The sequence below is a fragment of the Elephas maximus genome, chromosome 8, assembly GCF_024166365.1.
Source record: "Elephas maximus indicus isolate mEleMax1 chromosome 8, mEleMax1 primary haplotype, whole genome shotgun sequence".
Lineage (NCBI taxonomy): Eukaryota > Metazoa > Chordata > Mammalia > Proboscidea > Elephantidae > Elephas > Elephas maximus.
Genome location: NC_064826.1, coordinates 78,987,606 through 79,005,358, shown reverse-complemented (window position 1 = coordinate 79,005,358; position 17,753 = coordinate 78,987,606). Strand labels below are relative to the sequence as shown.

The window sequence follows — 17,753 nt, the reverse complement described above, 5'->3', positions numbered from 1 at the left end:
GTGCATTTCAGCTCTCTGATCACAGTTTGTTACTTGAAATAAATAGATGAGCCTCCCATCAACCTAGCCCTTTTGCTATGGCTCCTCAATTTATATTTCATTCATAAAAACTTCCCAGAGTCAACTGAAACATCCATATACTGCTGTTCTCAACAGGGCAGAATTATTTACATGTAAAAAAAAGTACTCAAAGAAATTTTATGCACCTAAAGTCAAATAGGGGCCCAGGTGGCACAGTGGTTAAGCATTTGACTGCTAACCAAAAGGGGGGCAGTTCTGATCCACCAGGTGCTCCCTGGAAACCCTATGGAGTAGTTCTACCCTGTCCTATAGGGTCATTAGGAGCTGGAATCGACTCGACAGAAATGGGTTTTTTTAAAGTCAAATAAGCTTCATTCAGAGGTGGTCTCCTTTACCATGCACTTTTTCCCTTCTCCTAACCAAGAAATTCTCATGACTGGCCAGTACTTCCTCATCAAATAATAGCTTCAAAGGACATTTTCATATTACATAATCAATATTCTGGGGGGGAGGGCAGACTTTAATTGCCAGATGTTACCAGTTGTGATCCAGTATTAGGTATATGTAGAATTAATCAAAGCATTTGGTATTATTTTACTTTATCTTTCTTTTTTAAAGAATCTAATTGATTTGACCACCACATATATTAAAAATATGTATAAACATATAGAAACTCTGACTTTAAAAAATGCTAAAAGTTGTTATCATCTTGAGTATAGGCAGCTGAACTATACATACTACCCTTTCCTTCTTTATCTGCACCTTGACACAGGTGCTATCAAGTATCATTTTCTACACAACTAACAATCTATGCTGACAATCTATGTGGACAATAAGACTCCTATTTAACCCTAAATCTTTCATCACCTCTACGTCTTTCCCTTCAGGAAGAACTGGGTACATGCGTGCACCTGTCTTCCTTTTCTTTTACTTCACAGAGTTCAGTAAATTTTACCCCTGACCATCTGGTCCTTACATAGGCACCATTTCTACAGCTTTCTTGCCCAAAATACTCTACCTCTAATGCTGTTGTTGTTGTTGCTAGGTGCTGTCGAGTCAGTTCCGACTCATAGCGACCCAATGCACAAGAGAATGAAACAGTGCCCCGTCCTGCGGCATCCTCACAATCGTTGTTATGCTTGAGCCCACTGTAGCACCCCCGCGTTATCTAATGCAGTTAAATAAATAAATAACTCACCTTTTATCCTCTTGTTCCACACATAAGATGAGAAAATAAGAGAAGTACCCTATGCCAACTCCCCAGAAAAAAACATTACTTTTAAAATGAAATTAGATATACTGGTATCAGAGACCAACCTGAGAGGCTCCCTAAGATGCCCACAGTTCACTTTTAGTATCACCACAAAATTTCTCTCATTTATATTCCCCCATTTGGCCCACTTTCCCTTAAGCATGTAACACTTAAAAATATTTCATATTACACTGTATTGTTTCTCTTTTTCAACTACTAATGTTGTCAAAATATTTCTGTACTCATTTCATTGTAAATATGCAACATTTGCAAATCTGCAAGCTAGTTGCCTTTAAATAGGCTTTGATGGACCACTCTTAGAATCTAACCAGGGCTTCAAAACTGTTTCATGCTGTTTGAACTCCTGCTGTGAATTTGGGTTTCTAACAAGTTTCTAGGTGACACTAATGCTAGTAGAGCAGTGGTTCTCAAAATTTAGTATACGTAAGAATCACCCAGGGATCTTGTTAAAATGAAGATTCTGATACAGTAGATCTGGGATGGAAATGCAAATTCTCAGCAGGGGTTCCAAAAGGAATGAACTGGAGCAAACCAGTTCAAAGCCCTGAATCTAACCACTTATAACAGTGTTCTAACGGGATTATGTGTTTTCATCCAAAACAAGCTGGTCCAAGCCCATATAGGTTAGAAAGATGTTAAATAAAGACCATACAGACAATGATATGGAAACCCTGTGGTGAAGTGGTTAACAGCTACGGCTGCTAAACAAAAGGTCGGCAAGTTCAAATCCACCAGGCGCTCCTTGGAAACTCTATGGGGCAGTTCTACTCTGTCCTATAGGGTCACTATGAGTTGGAATCAACTCAACAGCAGTGGGTAAACCATAATATTGCTATACTTTCACTGCTTAAAAGTTATTAAGTTTTATAAAGTGAGTTTGATTATAATTTGGATTCAAACTGTTCCTGTGTCGTTCCATCTTTCACTAGCCTTGGTGGTATCTCTATCTGTATTTTGTGTACATTTCAAGATTACATATCAAGGTAGAAACACTTTATCAAATGTTTCATTTGGATACAGTTGTTGACACCGTCATAAATTTTATTTTCCCCATTAATCAATCTGCCCAGTTACTCTCCTGTGAAGTTAAAGTGGGATGTAAATAAACTGTTTACTTAAAAGGATGGAGAGGGATGTGTGGAGAATAAAGAGACATGGACTAGTTTTTTAAATATATAAAAAGTGTAGTTTCTACTCTTGAGAATTGATGACAAACCTCTATGTAAATTCTAGACAGTAAGTTCCAGAGGTGGAGGGAGTTTACTGCCATTTCTGTACTTAATGACCTATTTGTTCCTATTGCTTTTAGTGTGTGTTCTAATGAGTCCAACACATTCTATCAAGAGAAAAAAAAATTTTTGACTTGATGGTTCTAAATTAAATGCTTCTCTTAAATTATTCCATTGAGACATTTAAATATGTATACAAAATACGAACCTGACTTTAATTTCACCTCAACAGAAAGGATAATAATGTTATACTATAATTACGATGGGCAATGCAGCTCACAACAGTGCTTTCTGGGAAGGCGCAGGGATGAACAGGTATATAGGAGGCTAGACCAGTGGTTCCCAAAATGTATTCCACAAGCAACAGTAGCATCACCTGAAGAAACTTGTAAAAATTGTAAATCTTGAGCCCTACTCCAGTCCTGATGAATCAAAATCTCCAGGGATGGGGCCCATCCATCCATGTTTGAATAAGCCCTCCAAGCAGTGCTAAAGTTTGAGAACCACTGGACTGTAGGGGCTCAGGAATAAGAGGCCTCCAAAACTTTCACCTGTTTTTCCTGTATAACATGGTGCCAATTACAAATCAGGGTTGTAACTAGGGACTCTTGGAAATTTTGATTACATCACACAGAATCACAGTTACACTTTTCAATAATTTCCAGTTTCAAATTCATGATACCAATCAGTGGCCTACTGGGGATGAGGAAGAAAGGGTGATGAGGAAGTAGAATTCCAGAATAGTTACTCTGGTTGTGGCACTCCTTGGAGTGAAAATCGTGGCAAAAGTTCTCCCATTATAAACCCTGAATACAAAACCTAGAAAGTTGGGCATCAGCATGCTAAAAGTTTTTTTTTTTTTTAAGGAATATATAGAAAGAAATGCTGTTGTAATGATCTAAGCAGACAACTCTTCTAAACTTTGTCTATGCATTCACATGTGGGATCTGACCCAATTCCAAGGAATATATAGAAAGAAATGCTGTTGTAATGATCTAAGCAGACAACTCTTCTAAACTTTGTCTATGCATTCACATGTGGGATCTGACCCAATTCCATCATTCTCAAGACTTGGCTTCTGCTTGTTCCAAAAGTGACACCTTGTTCCTGGAGGAATGAGTGGTGGCTGTGCTGATCACAGCACTACATGAGCCACACACATCACTCTGTATTTGGAGGAACCAGGTGTTGAAATTATAATTAAATATGTATATAGGAAACAGGAATGGTGGCAAAGAAAAGTGAGGAGGCAAGTGTCCTTCCTGTGTGTGGAAGAAATTCAGGCAGTCAATCCACGGCCTGACTTCCAAAGCTCCAGGCACAACTGAAAAGCACACAGACACGCATTAGGTCAGAAAGACTGTGGGTGTGAATTAGATGTCTATTTCACATTTAATAAATATTTATAACTTCAAAAAATTAAATCTGAATGCTACATTAGAAGCAAAAGAATTAAAGTCTAGTACTCAGATAACACAAATGAAATGAGTTGCCCAAAAAGCAAACTGGGCTAATTAACAGAAGATTAGACATAGAATACAAAATTCATTATATCAACCAATCTTCATCAGAAAAAAAAAAGTCTTTTCATGACCTACATTGTTTGGTATGAAGCAACACAAAACAACATATTTCACATAAAGTCTGTTAAGAGTTTAAAAAGCAAGCAGACTGACCAGGCTGCACTGGCGAGCTCATCATGGGAATCAAGAGAAGGGCTCTCTGTGGGCTAGGATGAAGGTTCACAGCCTTTGTTCAGCTGGTCCAGGAGAAACCTAGAATGTGAGAAAAATACAATGTGTAAAATACAGATTGGAGACATCGGTGGTTAAGTGGTAGCCTTCCACGCGGGAGACCCAGGTTGGATTCCCAGTCATGTGCAGCCGCTGTCTGTCAGTAGAACCTTGTACGCTGTTATGCTGCTAAACAGGTTTCAGCAGGATGTCCAGATTAAGATAAACTAGGAAGAGAGGCCTGGCATCTACTCCCAAAAATCAGCCAATGAAATCCCTATGGATCACCACGGTCCGATCTGCAAGACTACATCTAATGATGGGAACAGCACAGGACTGGGTAGCATTTTCCTCCATTGTGCATGGGTCGCCTAGAGTGGGGCAACTTGACAGTAGCTAACAACAAGATATAGGTTATGTCAAGTCAACATAGAGACCTGGCCATGAGTCTCAGCACAGCCACAGTTCAACCATGTGTCTTTGAGACCATCACATGAACTTCCCAGGTCTCTAAGTCTTCATTTAGGAATGAGCAAATTTATCAGTCTTGTTTATATCACAGGAATCTTGGGAACACCAAAATAACAGGTCTGGAAGGAATCTATGAGCTGGAAAGCACTTTACATAATTATAATTACTTTACTATTTAGTATAATTTGTTTGCTATTATTATCATTATTTTGGAAATTAAAAATCTTTTTTTATTGTAAGTATCTCATTACATGATATTTTAAGCTATCATTGTGAAAGATTTCCTTCTAGAGATAATAACTTCATGGACTAAAAAAGTAACAAACAACCCATAAACTAAGGTGTGACAGAAAATTCCCGTCAAAATTTTCATTTCTTCTTGAAGTCTTTTGCAATCTTGTCCCAGCCAAAAGTCAGAGCAGCCATAGTTATGACTTTTCTAGAAGTGGTACTAACAAGATGAATTTCTTGAAAGGAATTTAAGGGACTTTCTGCTTTTCATTTGAATGTACTCCCACTTCTAGATACTTAGGCAGAAGAAAAGTAATTGAAAGGACATTTTCCTAACAGTTTACTGGAATGTCAAAGTTAAAAAAAAAAAGGAAGAAGAAGCTTTTAAAGTTAAACTTAATGAGTTTCTTACTAAAACAGTGTATCCCAATAGCACTATTTTTATAGACAAAATACTGTAACTCTGAGAATTGTACATCTTTTATCTTGAGAATCCAACATATTTATTGTGACTCATTTTCCCATCAGTATTTTGAAAGTATTGTTACTTTTTTACACATTTTTATTTTATTTATACATTTTTACCCAAATGTATAAAGCATGGTATAAATACATATTTCCTTTGAAGAACTGTACAACATCACCAAAAACACCTATAATATTTCAAATGGTCTCATAAATAGAAATATGCTACTCAGTTATAAAAACAGTCAAGTAGAGACATCAGTTTTAGCAGGCTCCTTCTCATCACATCTTCAGTGCTTGACATGTATTAAAACTAAGTAACTAAATAAGAATTACATTTTTATAACCTTCCTTCAAAACTCTACTGATGTGCTTATTTTATTACCAGTATCTAAAGAATCTTAATCTCCATGTAGATAAGAAAGCAGTATTTCTACAAAAAGAAGATGAAGAATGAAGAGCAGAAAAGTCTTTTAATTTTCGTTTTAGGAAATGGACATTATTATATTGGCTTCCAAATTTAAAAACGTCAATACTGTGTTTATTATAACAATAACATCAATTGCATAGTTCTTTAAAGGTTCAAAAAATTCTTTTAGACATATCACCACATCTGACATTCTCACCACAACCATGCTAATAGGTAACCTGTAACCTCCCTCCTTTATAGCTGTGAAGATGGAGATTTCCAAGAGTTTAACAGTGGTAATAATAAAGCTAAACTTTTATCTCTTGTACCAAAATCTAAATTTATAAGATGCCTCTATTCCCACACATTTCTTCCTGTTATTTCCACAAATATTATAATACATAAGACTAAAAAAAAAAAAAACGCACTGCCGTCAAGTCGATTCATCCATGATATATTGAAAAGTGGAAAGTTGATAAAGAATTTTATACAAATTAAGACCACTTTAAGCTGCTGTGGAAAATAAAAAGGGGTCAGTGGAGAACATCTGTCAGTGAGAATGGAGAGTGTATTCACAAATCCTCGCACACTTTATCCACCTGGGGTGCAGGGAAACAGACTGCTTAGAATAAAGAACTTTCCCCTAGTATATTAGCCATTCTTATGATAAGCCTGAACTAGAAATAATGGGAAACTGGCAGATAGGTAGTTCAAATCCACCAGCCACTCCTTGGAAACCCTATGGGGCAGTTCTACCCTGTCCTATAGGGTCACTATGAGTCGGAATCGAATCGACTCGACAGCAAAGGATTTTTGGTTTGGGGCAGGTAAATTTTTTTTTAAATGCACACCGTTTGTGAGTATGGCTTTTCAATGTCTATAATAAAAGTATAAACCAAAAAAAAAAAAAAAACCCATTGCTGTCCAGTTGATTCCGACTCATAGAGACCCTATAAGACAGAGTAGATTTGCCCTATAGGGTTTCCAAGGAGCAGCTGATGGATTCAAACTGCCAAACTTTTGGTTAGCAGCTGAGCTATTAGCCACTGTGTCACCAGGGCACCAATAAAAGTATATTTGCTTTAAATTAATAGAAAAATACTCTCACATTATTTCGTCCATGCTTTAAGAATATATACATGCACGTTTAGGAAAAAAAACACAAGCAGAGCAAGAACAAAACTGCTGCTGCAAATCATTTAGCTACTAAGATGCAGGAATGGTTATTTTACCGCTTGATTACAATCCTTGAACTACTTGGATCCACAATCAGGAACAAAGGGTCTTTGCTTCAAAAAGATCATCTCTGACTACAAGTTGGTCAGCTATCTGCAAATAAAATCCAGGGATATCACACAAGGCAACAGCCCAAGTTGGTGGCATCTTACAATCTCTAGCTTGCACCCGAACAAGGGAAAGAGAGGGTACAAACATATTACATTGCCCCTGGAGCCATTTACCCTACGAGCATCATTACCCTCATTAACATCATTTGAGGTGGTGGCTCCACAGGTTCTTTAACTGTTCCATCTACATGGCCGATTCACTAGTAGCAACACTGCAAACTGACTGAGCTTTACAGGTTAAACAGCATTTGCCATGCTGATAATCTCCTTTGATCTTCACCACAGGCCTCTGAAGTATGTGAGTAAGCAATTATTATTCCCATTTCACAGATGAGAAATTTGAGACTTTGAGCGTTTAAGGGATTTGTTCATAGACATGTGACTCATAAATGGCAGGCCTGGAATTGTTTTCTTAGCTCAGTGCTCTTTTCATTGCGTCAAAATGAATTACAAGCCATTCTAGCAGAGTTGCTTGACTATCAAGGCCCTTCCTACCTAGTAATCACAACTTCTGTAATGACTCATTTACTAAGGAATCTATCCACCTATTGAATAGACCGAAATTCATGACAAAGGTTGATGAAATGAATCAAAATTTGAAAGAAATATCTACAAGAAGTCTCACAGCACAAGCTTTCAAATCTGACTTAGGCTTCATGTTCCTTGAATACCAGTCTTTCTCTTGCTTTTTTAACCATAATCTGAGCTTATTATAGTTTTTTGTTTTTTTTTTTATCTTTTGGCTACTTGGTGTTATTTTGGACTGTGTACTACTAAGACAGCACAAGCTATGTAGCTAGGAAAAACCTTGCCTATGTGTCTCTAACATATCTTTTCCAGATAAGGTGAATTGTAATGTGTAGTTCAGTCTACAAAGCCATTCACATTCATCTACAGGTCCTTCTCAGGTGGAGCCATTAGCCCCTGATTCCTCCATCGAGGCAGCTTCATAAGCTGACTCAATTTATAATGTCCACTTTGTTGTTGTTTTTAGATGCTGTTGAGTCTGTTCAGACTCATAGCGACTCCATGTACAACAGAGCAAAACACTGTCCAGTCTTGTGCCATCCTCGTAATCATTTCTGTGTTTGAGCCTACTGTTGCAGCCATGGTATCAATCCATCTCGTTGAGGGTCTTTCTCTCTTTCACTGACCTTCTACTTTACCAAGCATAATATCCTTCTCTAGGGTCTAGTCTCTCCTGGTAACATATTCAAAGTATGTGAGACAAAGTGTCACCATCCTTGCTTCTAAGGAGCTTTCTGGCTGTACTTCTTCCAAGTTTTGTTCATTCTTTTGGCAGTCCATGGTATATTCAATATTCTTCGCCAACACCATAATTCAAAGGCATCAATTCTTCTCTGATCTTACTTATTCATTGCCCAGCTTTCACATGCATATGAAGTGATTGAAAATACCATGGCTTGGGTTAGCCACACCTTAGACCTCAAAATGACATCTTTGCTTTTTAACACTATAAAGAGATCTTTTGCAGCCAATTTGCCCAATGCAACAAGTCATTTGATTTCCTGACTGCTGCTTCCATGGGCATTGACTGTGGATCCAAGTAAAATGGAATCCTGGATAACTTCAATCTCTTCTCCGCTTATCATGATGTTGCTTATTGGTCCCATTGTAAGAAATTTATTTTCTTTAGTGTTCAGGTGTAATCCATACAGAAGGCTGTAGTCTTTAATGTCTGCTGTACAGACAGTATATTGGTGGAAGAAGCCTACAGTGTCAGCGCATTGGGCACAAGGGGCTTCATCTGATCCACAATCTGTCCCTGATGCCACAGAACTGGAATTCTGTCATAATTTTGCCTTTAGAGAAAAGTATTAGAAAATTGCCTTCAACATTCAATTCAATTCAAAAAGCCTTTATTGAGCACATCCAGGACACTCCATTACCCATTATGGAAAACTCAGATTCTATTTCATTTGTCTGTTTCTTGCATTCCCCATAGACAGTCACCAAAGCCACACTGACTTCTTTAAAAATATCTTTCACATCTGGGCCCTCCTTTCCATCTCTATTAACACTACATTGGCTGAAATAGTTGTTTCTTGATTACATTCTTGGTATAACCTTTTGCTTGGTATCTCTGACTCTAGAGAATGAATGAATGGATGAAGGAGTAAATAAAATTTCACGACCTGCTAATTCCTTACCTGAATCTTAATCAGATTCTTCCCACCCCCCTTTCTCACCTTTCTTATTTTCCTCATAAATAATTCCCATGTTCCTGGCAATCTGTCATATTCCTAGGGTGATACTCAACATTATTAACTACTTCTGAAGTAGGGCAACAACTAATCACGGTGAGCACTTCTTGTATGAGCACCAGTTTGGCTGTACTAAATAACACCAACTGAACAGTAGCCCTGATTTTTCATGTATGGCGTCCTTTTGTGCCTGTCTCTGCAAAGGTTACTATTACCTCTGCCCTACCTGCCGACTCTAATTCTTTAAGTCCACATTCAAATGAGAATTCTTAACCCCCTACACCAAGCAAAAGATCAGCTTCCTCATCTGTGTTCCCATTGTGTCTTGTATCACACCTAGAATAACATCCGCTATGTCAGACAGCGGCCACTTGGTGCAGTGCTTGTATCCACCATGAAATTTTGTTCCTTAGATCAGGGATTATATCATATTCATCTCTGTAACTCCTGCACCTAGCACAATGCCTGATACACAGTGGGTATTCAATAAATTCTTGATGAATGAGTGAATGAGGAGAAGGACTAAACCAATAAATCTGTGGTTTTCTGAATTTAGAGCAGAATCATTCGTCCAATTTGTTGATATAGGGCTCTGAAAGACTAGAACACAGCTCCTGATTTGAATCAGAGGAAGAAAGAAAAACATTTTAGAGTTTGTGTTACCACCTAGGAACAGCAAACCCAGATGGAGTGGGTACCCTTCATGGGTTGAGGGGAGACACCAGATACCCCAAACCAAATTCACGCATGAATTATGTTGTCCAAGACAGGGTAGGGTCAGTTCCTATGCTTTTAAATTGAAGTGATTTCTCAGAACTTTGGAAGGTTTGAGCTTCTTGCCCTCCTATCACCTCCAGATACCGCCCCCCAAAGGAAATAATTTCTTTATTAGAAGAGCTCTCCAAACTCACATTTAAACCAAAATAAGCAAACATTATTCATCAAGACGCTGGAGAATGGAATGCAGAGGTTTAAGAATCTGGATTCACGTCAACTTTAGTAGCAGAAGCAAGACTGTGCTCATAATGCTCCTGACAATATTTATGTTGTCTTAAGCAACAGGACGCTAGGAATCTGGGGGCTCTCTAGACTGGGAAACTGACAGGTACAGGCAAGAGCCACACCAATGATGCAGTCAGTGATTTAACTTTTCTTAACGGGAGTCCTACGAGTCAGAATCGACTTGACAGCAATGGTGTATTTTTTTGGTTTTTTAATGGGAGTCCTGGTGACATAGTGGTTAAGAACTAGGGCTGCTAACCAAAACGTCTGCAGTTCAAATCCATCAGGTGCTCCTTGGAAACCCTACAGGACAGTTCTCCTCTGTCCTATAGGGTCACTGTGAGTTGGAATCAACTTGATGGCAACAGGTTAATAGGATCCCTGGAGGCACAGTAGTTAAGCATTCGACTGCTAACCAAAAAGGTCAGTGGTTCAAATCTACCACCCGCTCCACAGGAGAAAGATGTGGTACACAGCCCTGGAAATCCTATGGAGCAGTTCTAGTCTGTCCTGGAGGGTTGCTGTGGGTGGGAAATGGCTCTATGGCAATGGATTTTTTTTTTTTTTTTAAGTAATACTACAACCAGGAGCCTTAGTGGTGCAAACGGTTAAGCACTCAGCTGCTAACCAAGAAGTTGGTAGTTCAAACCCACCCAATGGCTCTGCAGGAGAAAGACCTGACAATCTGCTTCCATAAAAATGACTACCGATAAAGCCCAACTCCTTTCTACTCATTGTGGTCTCTGCTAGTTATCCATGCAAGACTACTGGTTTCACTACCCGCCTTCACTGCCACGGATTTGCTGACTTCACCCTGAGAGTGTAGCTAATGGTGCAGAACCTGTCACTGAGACGGTCACACATCTCAAATACACTCTCTGTGCACATTTTAAAAGCAAATAATAAACTCCATTCTAAGACATTTTGAAGAAGCATTTAAGCACAGGCCACATTGTAGCATGTAATACAGAGCAGGCAACGCCGCTTGGGAGGTTACTTATGCATATATTTTGCATATTTAAGATCAGATTCAGTAGTCTATACTATAAATATAACTCAATGGTAACATCTAAAAATACAGAACATAATCAGGAATGGTCTCCTGGATATTTCATTTCATAAGAAGCAACTCTGCCAAGTATAGGACCTGCACTAATAAAAATAGGTCTTTTCTTAGTAAGTCTTGATTTTTAAAATACTGGACTCAGCCCCAGGGTATCCAGTAGCCAAGGCATATCCCAAACAGCTCTCTATTAAAAAAAAAAAAAAAAAAAAAGATTTTTTTTTTTTTATCAAAAAACCTTACTGCACTGATTTTTATGGGATCATCTTTGAAGGCCCCTACCCGGAACTTCCTTCTTTGCACAACAGGGATTCACAATCACCATCAGCACCAATTTGAGTTTAAAACTAGGATCACAGTGTCCAGAAACTGCAAGATACACAAGGCTACTTTTCAGAGTCGCAGCAAAGGAGTTGTTAAAAAAAAATAAAATTAAAAAAAAAGCTTTGTGTATCTGTAAATACACATGAGCTAGAAGTCCAAAATAGAACTGTGAAAAGGTAGTTACAGTCAAAGTGAAGGAACTTGTAACAGACGACCTCTGATACCTGTGCAGTAGGTGGGCTTTGTAAGTGGTACACTGTAACCTTCCCTGCAGAAAACTGCCCAAGCAAACATGCTTAAAAGAACCTGGCCCCAGGTCTACTAACTTGCCAGAATGAAGACACGGGTTATGACTCGCTAAAAAAAAAAAAAAAAAACCCGCTGCTGTCGAGCACTGGGTATGACTAGCTAGACACACAGAAAGGACCTTTTTCTACCATTGCAATTTAGATTGACATGGTTTTCTTTTACAAGCTCCAATACTGTGTACATTTTTTTTTAATCTATCTTTTCTTTAATACTGCCCTTTGCCTCTTGAAGATGTGATAATCCCCATCTGCAGCAAAATGCCTATGTAAAATGTCTAACTAGCTGAGTTTTCTGGAAGTCAATTAACCTCTCTGAGTCTCAGTCCCCTTAAACATAAATTATTTAACTTACTAGGTCATTGTGAGGTTTGGAGAAAATAAATATAAAGCAATCGGTGAGGAGAAAGTGCTCAAAAATGTTAGCTATTGCTAGCATTATTATTATAGACATTGTGTTTTACTTCAGACCAAGTTCCATCCCAGGAGAAAGCAGTTAACACACAGTACCTATCACTGTAGAATGGAGTCCTGCAGCACAGCTATTAATCTTTCTTACTCCACGAGGGTTACAACAGGGATCTAATTACGAAGCTTTTTTCTTTCTTTCCTTTTCTATTAGGAGGTAAATGCGTACTCTAAGGAAATATACTGTGCTACCCTTTGCTTTCAGATACACCCTGTTTACCCTCATGTTTTACTGATGTCACTAATATAACAAAAATCACTTGGGTATTGACGTAAAGGAAAACATAGGAATATAAAAAACAATAAGTTAGGAGCAACTATCATTTTGTACAAGCTTGAAGAGAAACCCGAAATACATTCCTTAGTACTGTTACTACTGCAGATCCATAAAGAACATTTCTATAGGTTTAACAGAGTCCCAGTTAAGGTGCTTTGTTGCTAACCAAAAAGTTGGAGTTTTGAATCTACCCAAAGGGACCTTGCAAGAAAGGCCTGGCTAACTACTTCCAAAAAACAAGCCACTGAAAACTATTTGGACCACAATTCTACACTGACACACATGGGGCCGCCAAGATTCAGAATCAGCCCTGAAACAACTGGTTACAAACAGGGACGGATTATCCAATAAGTAAGGCACACATGGGTTGACCTGTGTTTACTTACTAATCTGTAGTGCACAGTTTCACATGGGTTTCACTACAGATTAGTAAATGAACACAAGTAAGCTCATGAGTTATCTAGCTAACTGGTTAATCTGACCCTGTAGATTTAATGGATCACCTTGGGAATTTCAATAGATGCTTAAGGCCCCTCTTCCTATTGGGGCAGGATTTCACTGATCATTTTACTAACTGCTCTAGCTATTGCTGGTGGCCAGTCCAACTTTAGACCAGCCAAGATACATCCCCAGGCATTGACAGATATGTCCCTTATGTGAAGAAATAAAAACAGCAGAATACTCCATAATGAACAAGGAAATCAGGAAGAGCCTTGAGCCACCAGGGCCAATGTAAAAACATGTGAAGTGCATGGGACCCTTCCCCAACCAAGAGCCATATTGTCACAGATTCCTTTTACTTGTCATCCACCTATCTTTGACCCACTTTCCCACTAGCCTTCTCCAGAATCTCTTCCAAATGAATATGTCATTCCTTCTTTGACCTCTTTCTAAAGAACCCACCTTCGCTAATAAGTTGAACCAACCTCACATCTCCCATCTTTATTTCCTTCTCATCCATCCCCTCCCAAAGAACTCTATTTTATACCTAAGACTTAATCTCAATTCCAAGCTTTTACTTTTTCTTTTTCAACGGAGGCTTCCTTATGAGTGACTTTACACCAATACCTTAGGATACACCTAAGTTTCCAGAATACACTAGTATGTAAAATATGAATCATGATATCAGATGTCTCATCCTTTGAACTCCACCCTGACAATTAGTATTAATTTTTCTAGCTTACCAAGCTTTATATTCAAGTTAGAGCAATCCAAGTTCCTGCTCTGGAACTCCTGGGGCTATATTTAGCACATAAGAGACAATTTTAATCATGCTTGAATGGAGCACGTACTTACTGAGTGATTGCTATGGACGTTCAGTACAGAGCTAAGAGGGCAGCTGAGAGAGTTCCTGCCTCTGGATTCCACACTAATGATTCTCAAAGTGTGATCCAAGAGACCCTACATCAGAGGCTCCTGAGATGTCTGTACAAATGAAAATTCTGACACCTGGGACTTATCTGAGACCTCCTGAATCAGAATCTATGTTACAAGAGGCCAGAAACCACATTTTTAACATGCTTCCACGGTGATTCTTAACTGAGCTAAAGTATGAGAACCACTGGAAAAACAACACAGGCACATGAACATTAAAAACAAATTAATAAAAAGTATATTACAGAAAGTGACACAATGAAAAGGGCACTGGCTTTGGATTCCAACAGACCTTAAAGCAAAGCCCACTTCTCCAATTTTCTTGCTGTGTATTCACAGGCAAATTACTTTAACCACCCTTGCTGTTGAGTTTCCTCGTTGGTAAACTGGTAGTTACTCCCCATTGGTAAGTTGTTGGCTAGAATACCTACCTGCAGTGTCATTGGGGATTAGTGATAATATACATAAAAGACAGCATAGCACTCAGTAAATGTGAGACATCATTACGATAGTCAGGGCCACTGTGCTGCAAAACACCCCAGGAATTGTCAAACACAGCAGCCCTGATAGTTGTTCTTTCCTAAAGGGGACACGACAGCACAAGTGCTACAGTAACCTGGAGAAGGGAGTTTGCATGGTGATCAGAGGTAGGAGGGAAAGGTGCCGTGGAAGATTAGGCACACAGCTTTAGATACTGAATTTTATTCAAAGATGCATAGGTGGTGGAAACCTCCTTTCTCAGAAATTCCCGAAGTTCTAACCTCAGTGAATTGTAGTTTCAAGAAAGAACTTAAAAATTACCTTACTGTGCTTCCTTCAACTATTGTATGATTAAAATACTATATTTTTGTATTTTAGTGTTAAAAGTATCCTCATATTACGACCCGTACTATACTAGTAACAGGATGCTTCTAGTTTGTATTATATAACACATTCTCAATGAGATGGCAGAATTTTATACAGACTGCTTTTCAAGTATATTGTTGTTGTTGTTGGCTGCCATGGAATCAGCCCCAGACTCACGGAGACCCCACACACAACGGAAGGGAACGTTGCCTAGTCCTGTGCCATCCCCGTGAATAGTTGCAGATCAAACCATTCTGATCCATAGTGTTTTCATTGGCTGATTTTCAGGAGTAGATTGCCAGGCTTTTCTTTCTAGTCCATATTAATCTAGTAGCTCTGCTGAAACCTGTTCAGCATCACAGTAACACACAAGCCTCAAATGATAGATGAGTGGTGACTCACATGAGGTGCCCTGGCTGGGAATGAGCCAAGGTGTCCCATATGAAAGGTGAGAATTCTACCATTTTCAAGTATACCATCAGTTATTTATATACAGAATAACAGTGCTGATCTCCTAGGAGGGACACTCTTTGGATTATTAAGCTATTGTGATTGATGAGTTAAAGGTTTTCTATAATCTTATGGAAGAGCCATGTGAGATGTCTACTGAGGCTAACAGAAACTGCCCTTAGCAAAGAAAGAGATTCACCTGCTCCAGGAAACTAGCTGGCTGGCTCATGAGGGGCTCAAGACTTCTGATGATCTCATTGGCAAAGCATGTTAACCAATCAAATCAACTCAATAAGAGTCAATGCTATTAAACCTCAATATCCCTGTGAATAAGGAGCAAGGACTACTCTATTTCCAAAAATGGTGAGAAGCTTCAAATTATAAAACCACAAGAATAAGGTGGTATCAACTACTAGGTATGATTGTCAAGACTATGCATCAGCTTGGCTGCCTATGATTTTCTGTGTTTTGACAGTCACATAATGTTGTGATCACTTCCCAGTTGAGATTCGATATGTGATCACCCCCATGATGGGATCTGCTGTGAGTGCCCAATCAGTCGAAAGAGAGTTTCTTTGGGCATGTGGCCAGCATCGAATATATGCAGACATTCAGGCAAGGCTCCGGAGCTTTTTGCTCATGCTGGATCCTGCAGCTGGCTCCAGTTTATCTGACCTCCAGCTCTTGAAACTTGAGCTAGGAGCTTACCTACGATCTTGCCTGCTGATCTTGGGAATCATCAATCTTCGCAGCCTGTAAGCAAGAGCTACTCAGTGACCTGGCCACCTTGGGTTTGCCAGCCCCTGCAGCTACATGAATCAAGTCTATCCTGATCCACAGACTTGAAACGTTCCAGTCTCTACAACCATGTGAACAATTTCCTTGATAAAAATCTCTCCCTATATATATATTTAATACACTTTACTGGTTTTGCTTCTCTAGAAAGCCCAGCCTAAGGCAGTAGGTATATAAATACAATCTCAGGACTCAAGACAAACCCTGCACTCAATCAACAGGATGCTTATTCCCTCTGAGTAAGAAAGCTTCCTTTGAAACTGAATATTGGTATAAAGACAAGGCAGCCAAATCAAATCATTTCATTGCAGGCAACTTTTATTAATGTTCCCAAGTGGAAGAGATTTGGCCTTTGGTGTCATATTCCAGCTCTGCAGATAAAAATGTGTATGTATGTATACATGCACACGCACGTATACACACATACACACACATACTAAAACAAACTGAAACAGATCAACACATATAAATAGCTCAGTGCAACATCTGCAGCAGTCCTTAGGACTGTATTAAAGTCCTTCCTGTTTATCAGATTGGTAAATCATATCAGCTCCTGAGTTATTTAAGTTGCCAGTTGCTGGGCAACCACATCTTCTATCAACTGTCACTGACTCTTAAGCTCCTCTGCAACACTCCTTTAAGAAAAAAAAACAGTGAAAAATTCTTGAGACACTTATTTCGGGCCCACGAAATGCACTTAATTTATCCCTGTGTTTAAAGAGTCTGAAAATTGAGTGATTTTAGAAAATAAAACGTGTTGAGTGAGTTGGAGGAGAGGCAGTGTGCAGTACAGGTAATGCTCTGGATGACATACCAGTCAGAAAAATAGTCAGACTTTGCTAAATAAAGTAAGTTTTTCTTTTGGGAGCTGGTCTCCAGGACCATCACAGTAGAGGCACATTTGTGACAGAAGACCTCTAAAAGACAAAACATATTCTGGAAAAAGTAGATGATTCTCAGCAAAACTGATGTCCAGTTATCATTTTTATAATTACACCCTCATCACTGAAGGAAGAATAAGAGTGACAATCACAGTAAGCAACTATTCTGTGCTCTTAATACAGCTTTTTCCCCCCTTAAATGGCAAATAAAGTGATCTGTTACTCTCTCATGGAAATTTCTGTACGTAAATTGTTGTTTTATTTTCTTGGATATAAATCACCATCCATTATTTTACTCAGTCCAAGAGTTATTTTCTCTACCAGTGCTATGAAACTTCTCTTCAAGGCAAGGCAAGTTCCTTAGCCAATAAGGACAACATACTGCAATATGTATGCAATTCACTCCGTTAGCAGAAGCAGTTCTAGAAGTTCCACTTCCTGTCTCTCTGAGCCTCAGCTTTGGACCAGACCAACCCTAAAGTTCTTCCTAGAAATAACATTTGAGCCAACCCAGTAAATCAGACTTGTTTTTGCTACTATACCTCATAAAGAGAGATATAAACAT

At 38.8% G+C, this 17,753-nt stretch overlaps 1 protein-coding gene across 6 annotated transcripts in view; it reads right to left on the bottom strand.

Moving 5' to 3' along the window:
* Positions 1 to 17,753, bottom strand: part of HDAC9 (histone deacetylase 9) — a 1,063,574-nt gene that overhangs the window by 951,530 nt on the left and 94,291 nt on the right. For all 6 annotated transcript variants that reach the window (XM_049893259.1, XM_049893260.1, XM_049893263.1 and 3 more), the window contains exon 2: positions 4,200 to 4,298. In XM_049893259.1, coding sequence (XP_049749216.1) covers positions 4,200 to 4,224 — 25 coding nt within the window. In that variant the 5' untranslated portion in view covers positions 4,225 to 4,298. The remainder of the gene's footprint in view (positions 1 to 4,199; positions 4,299 to 17,753) is intronic.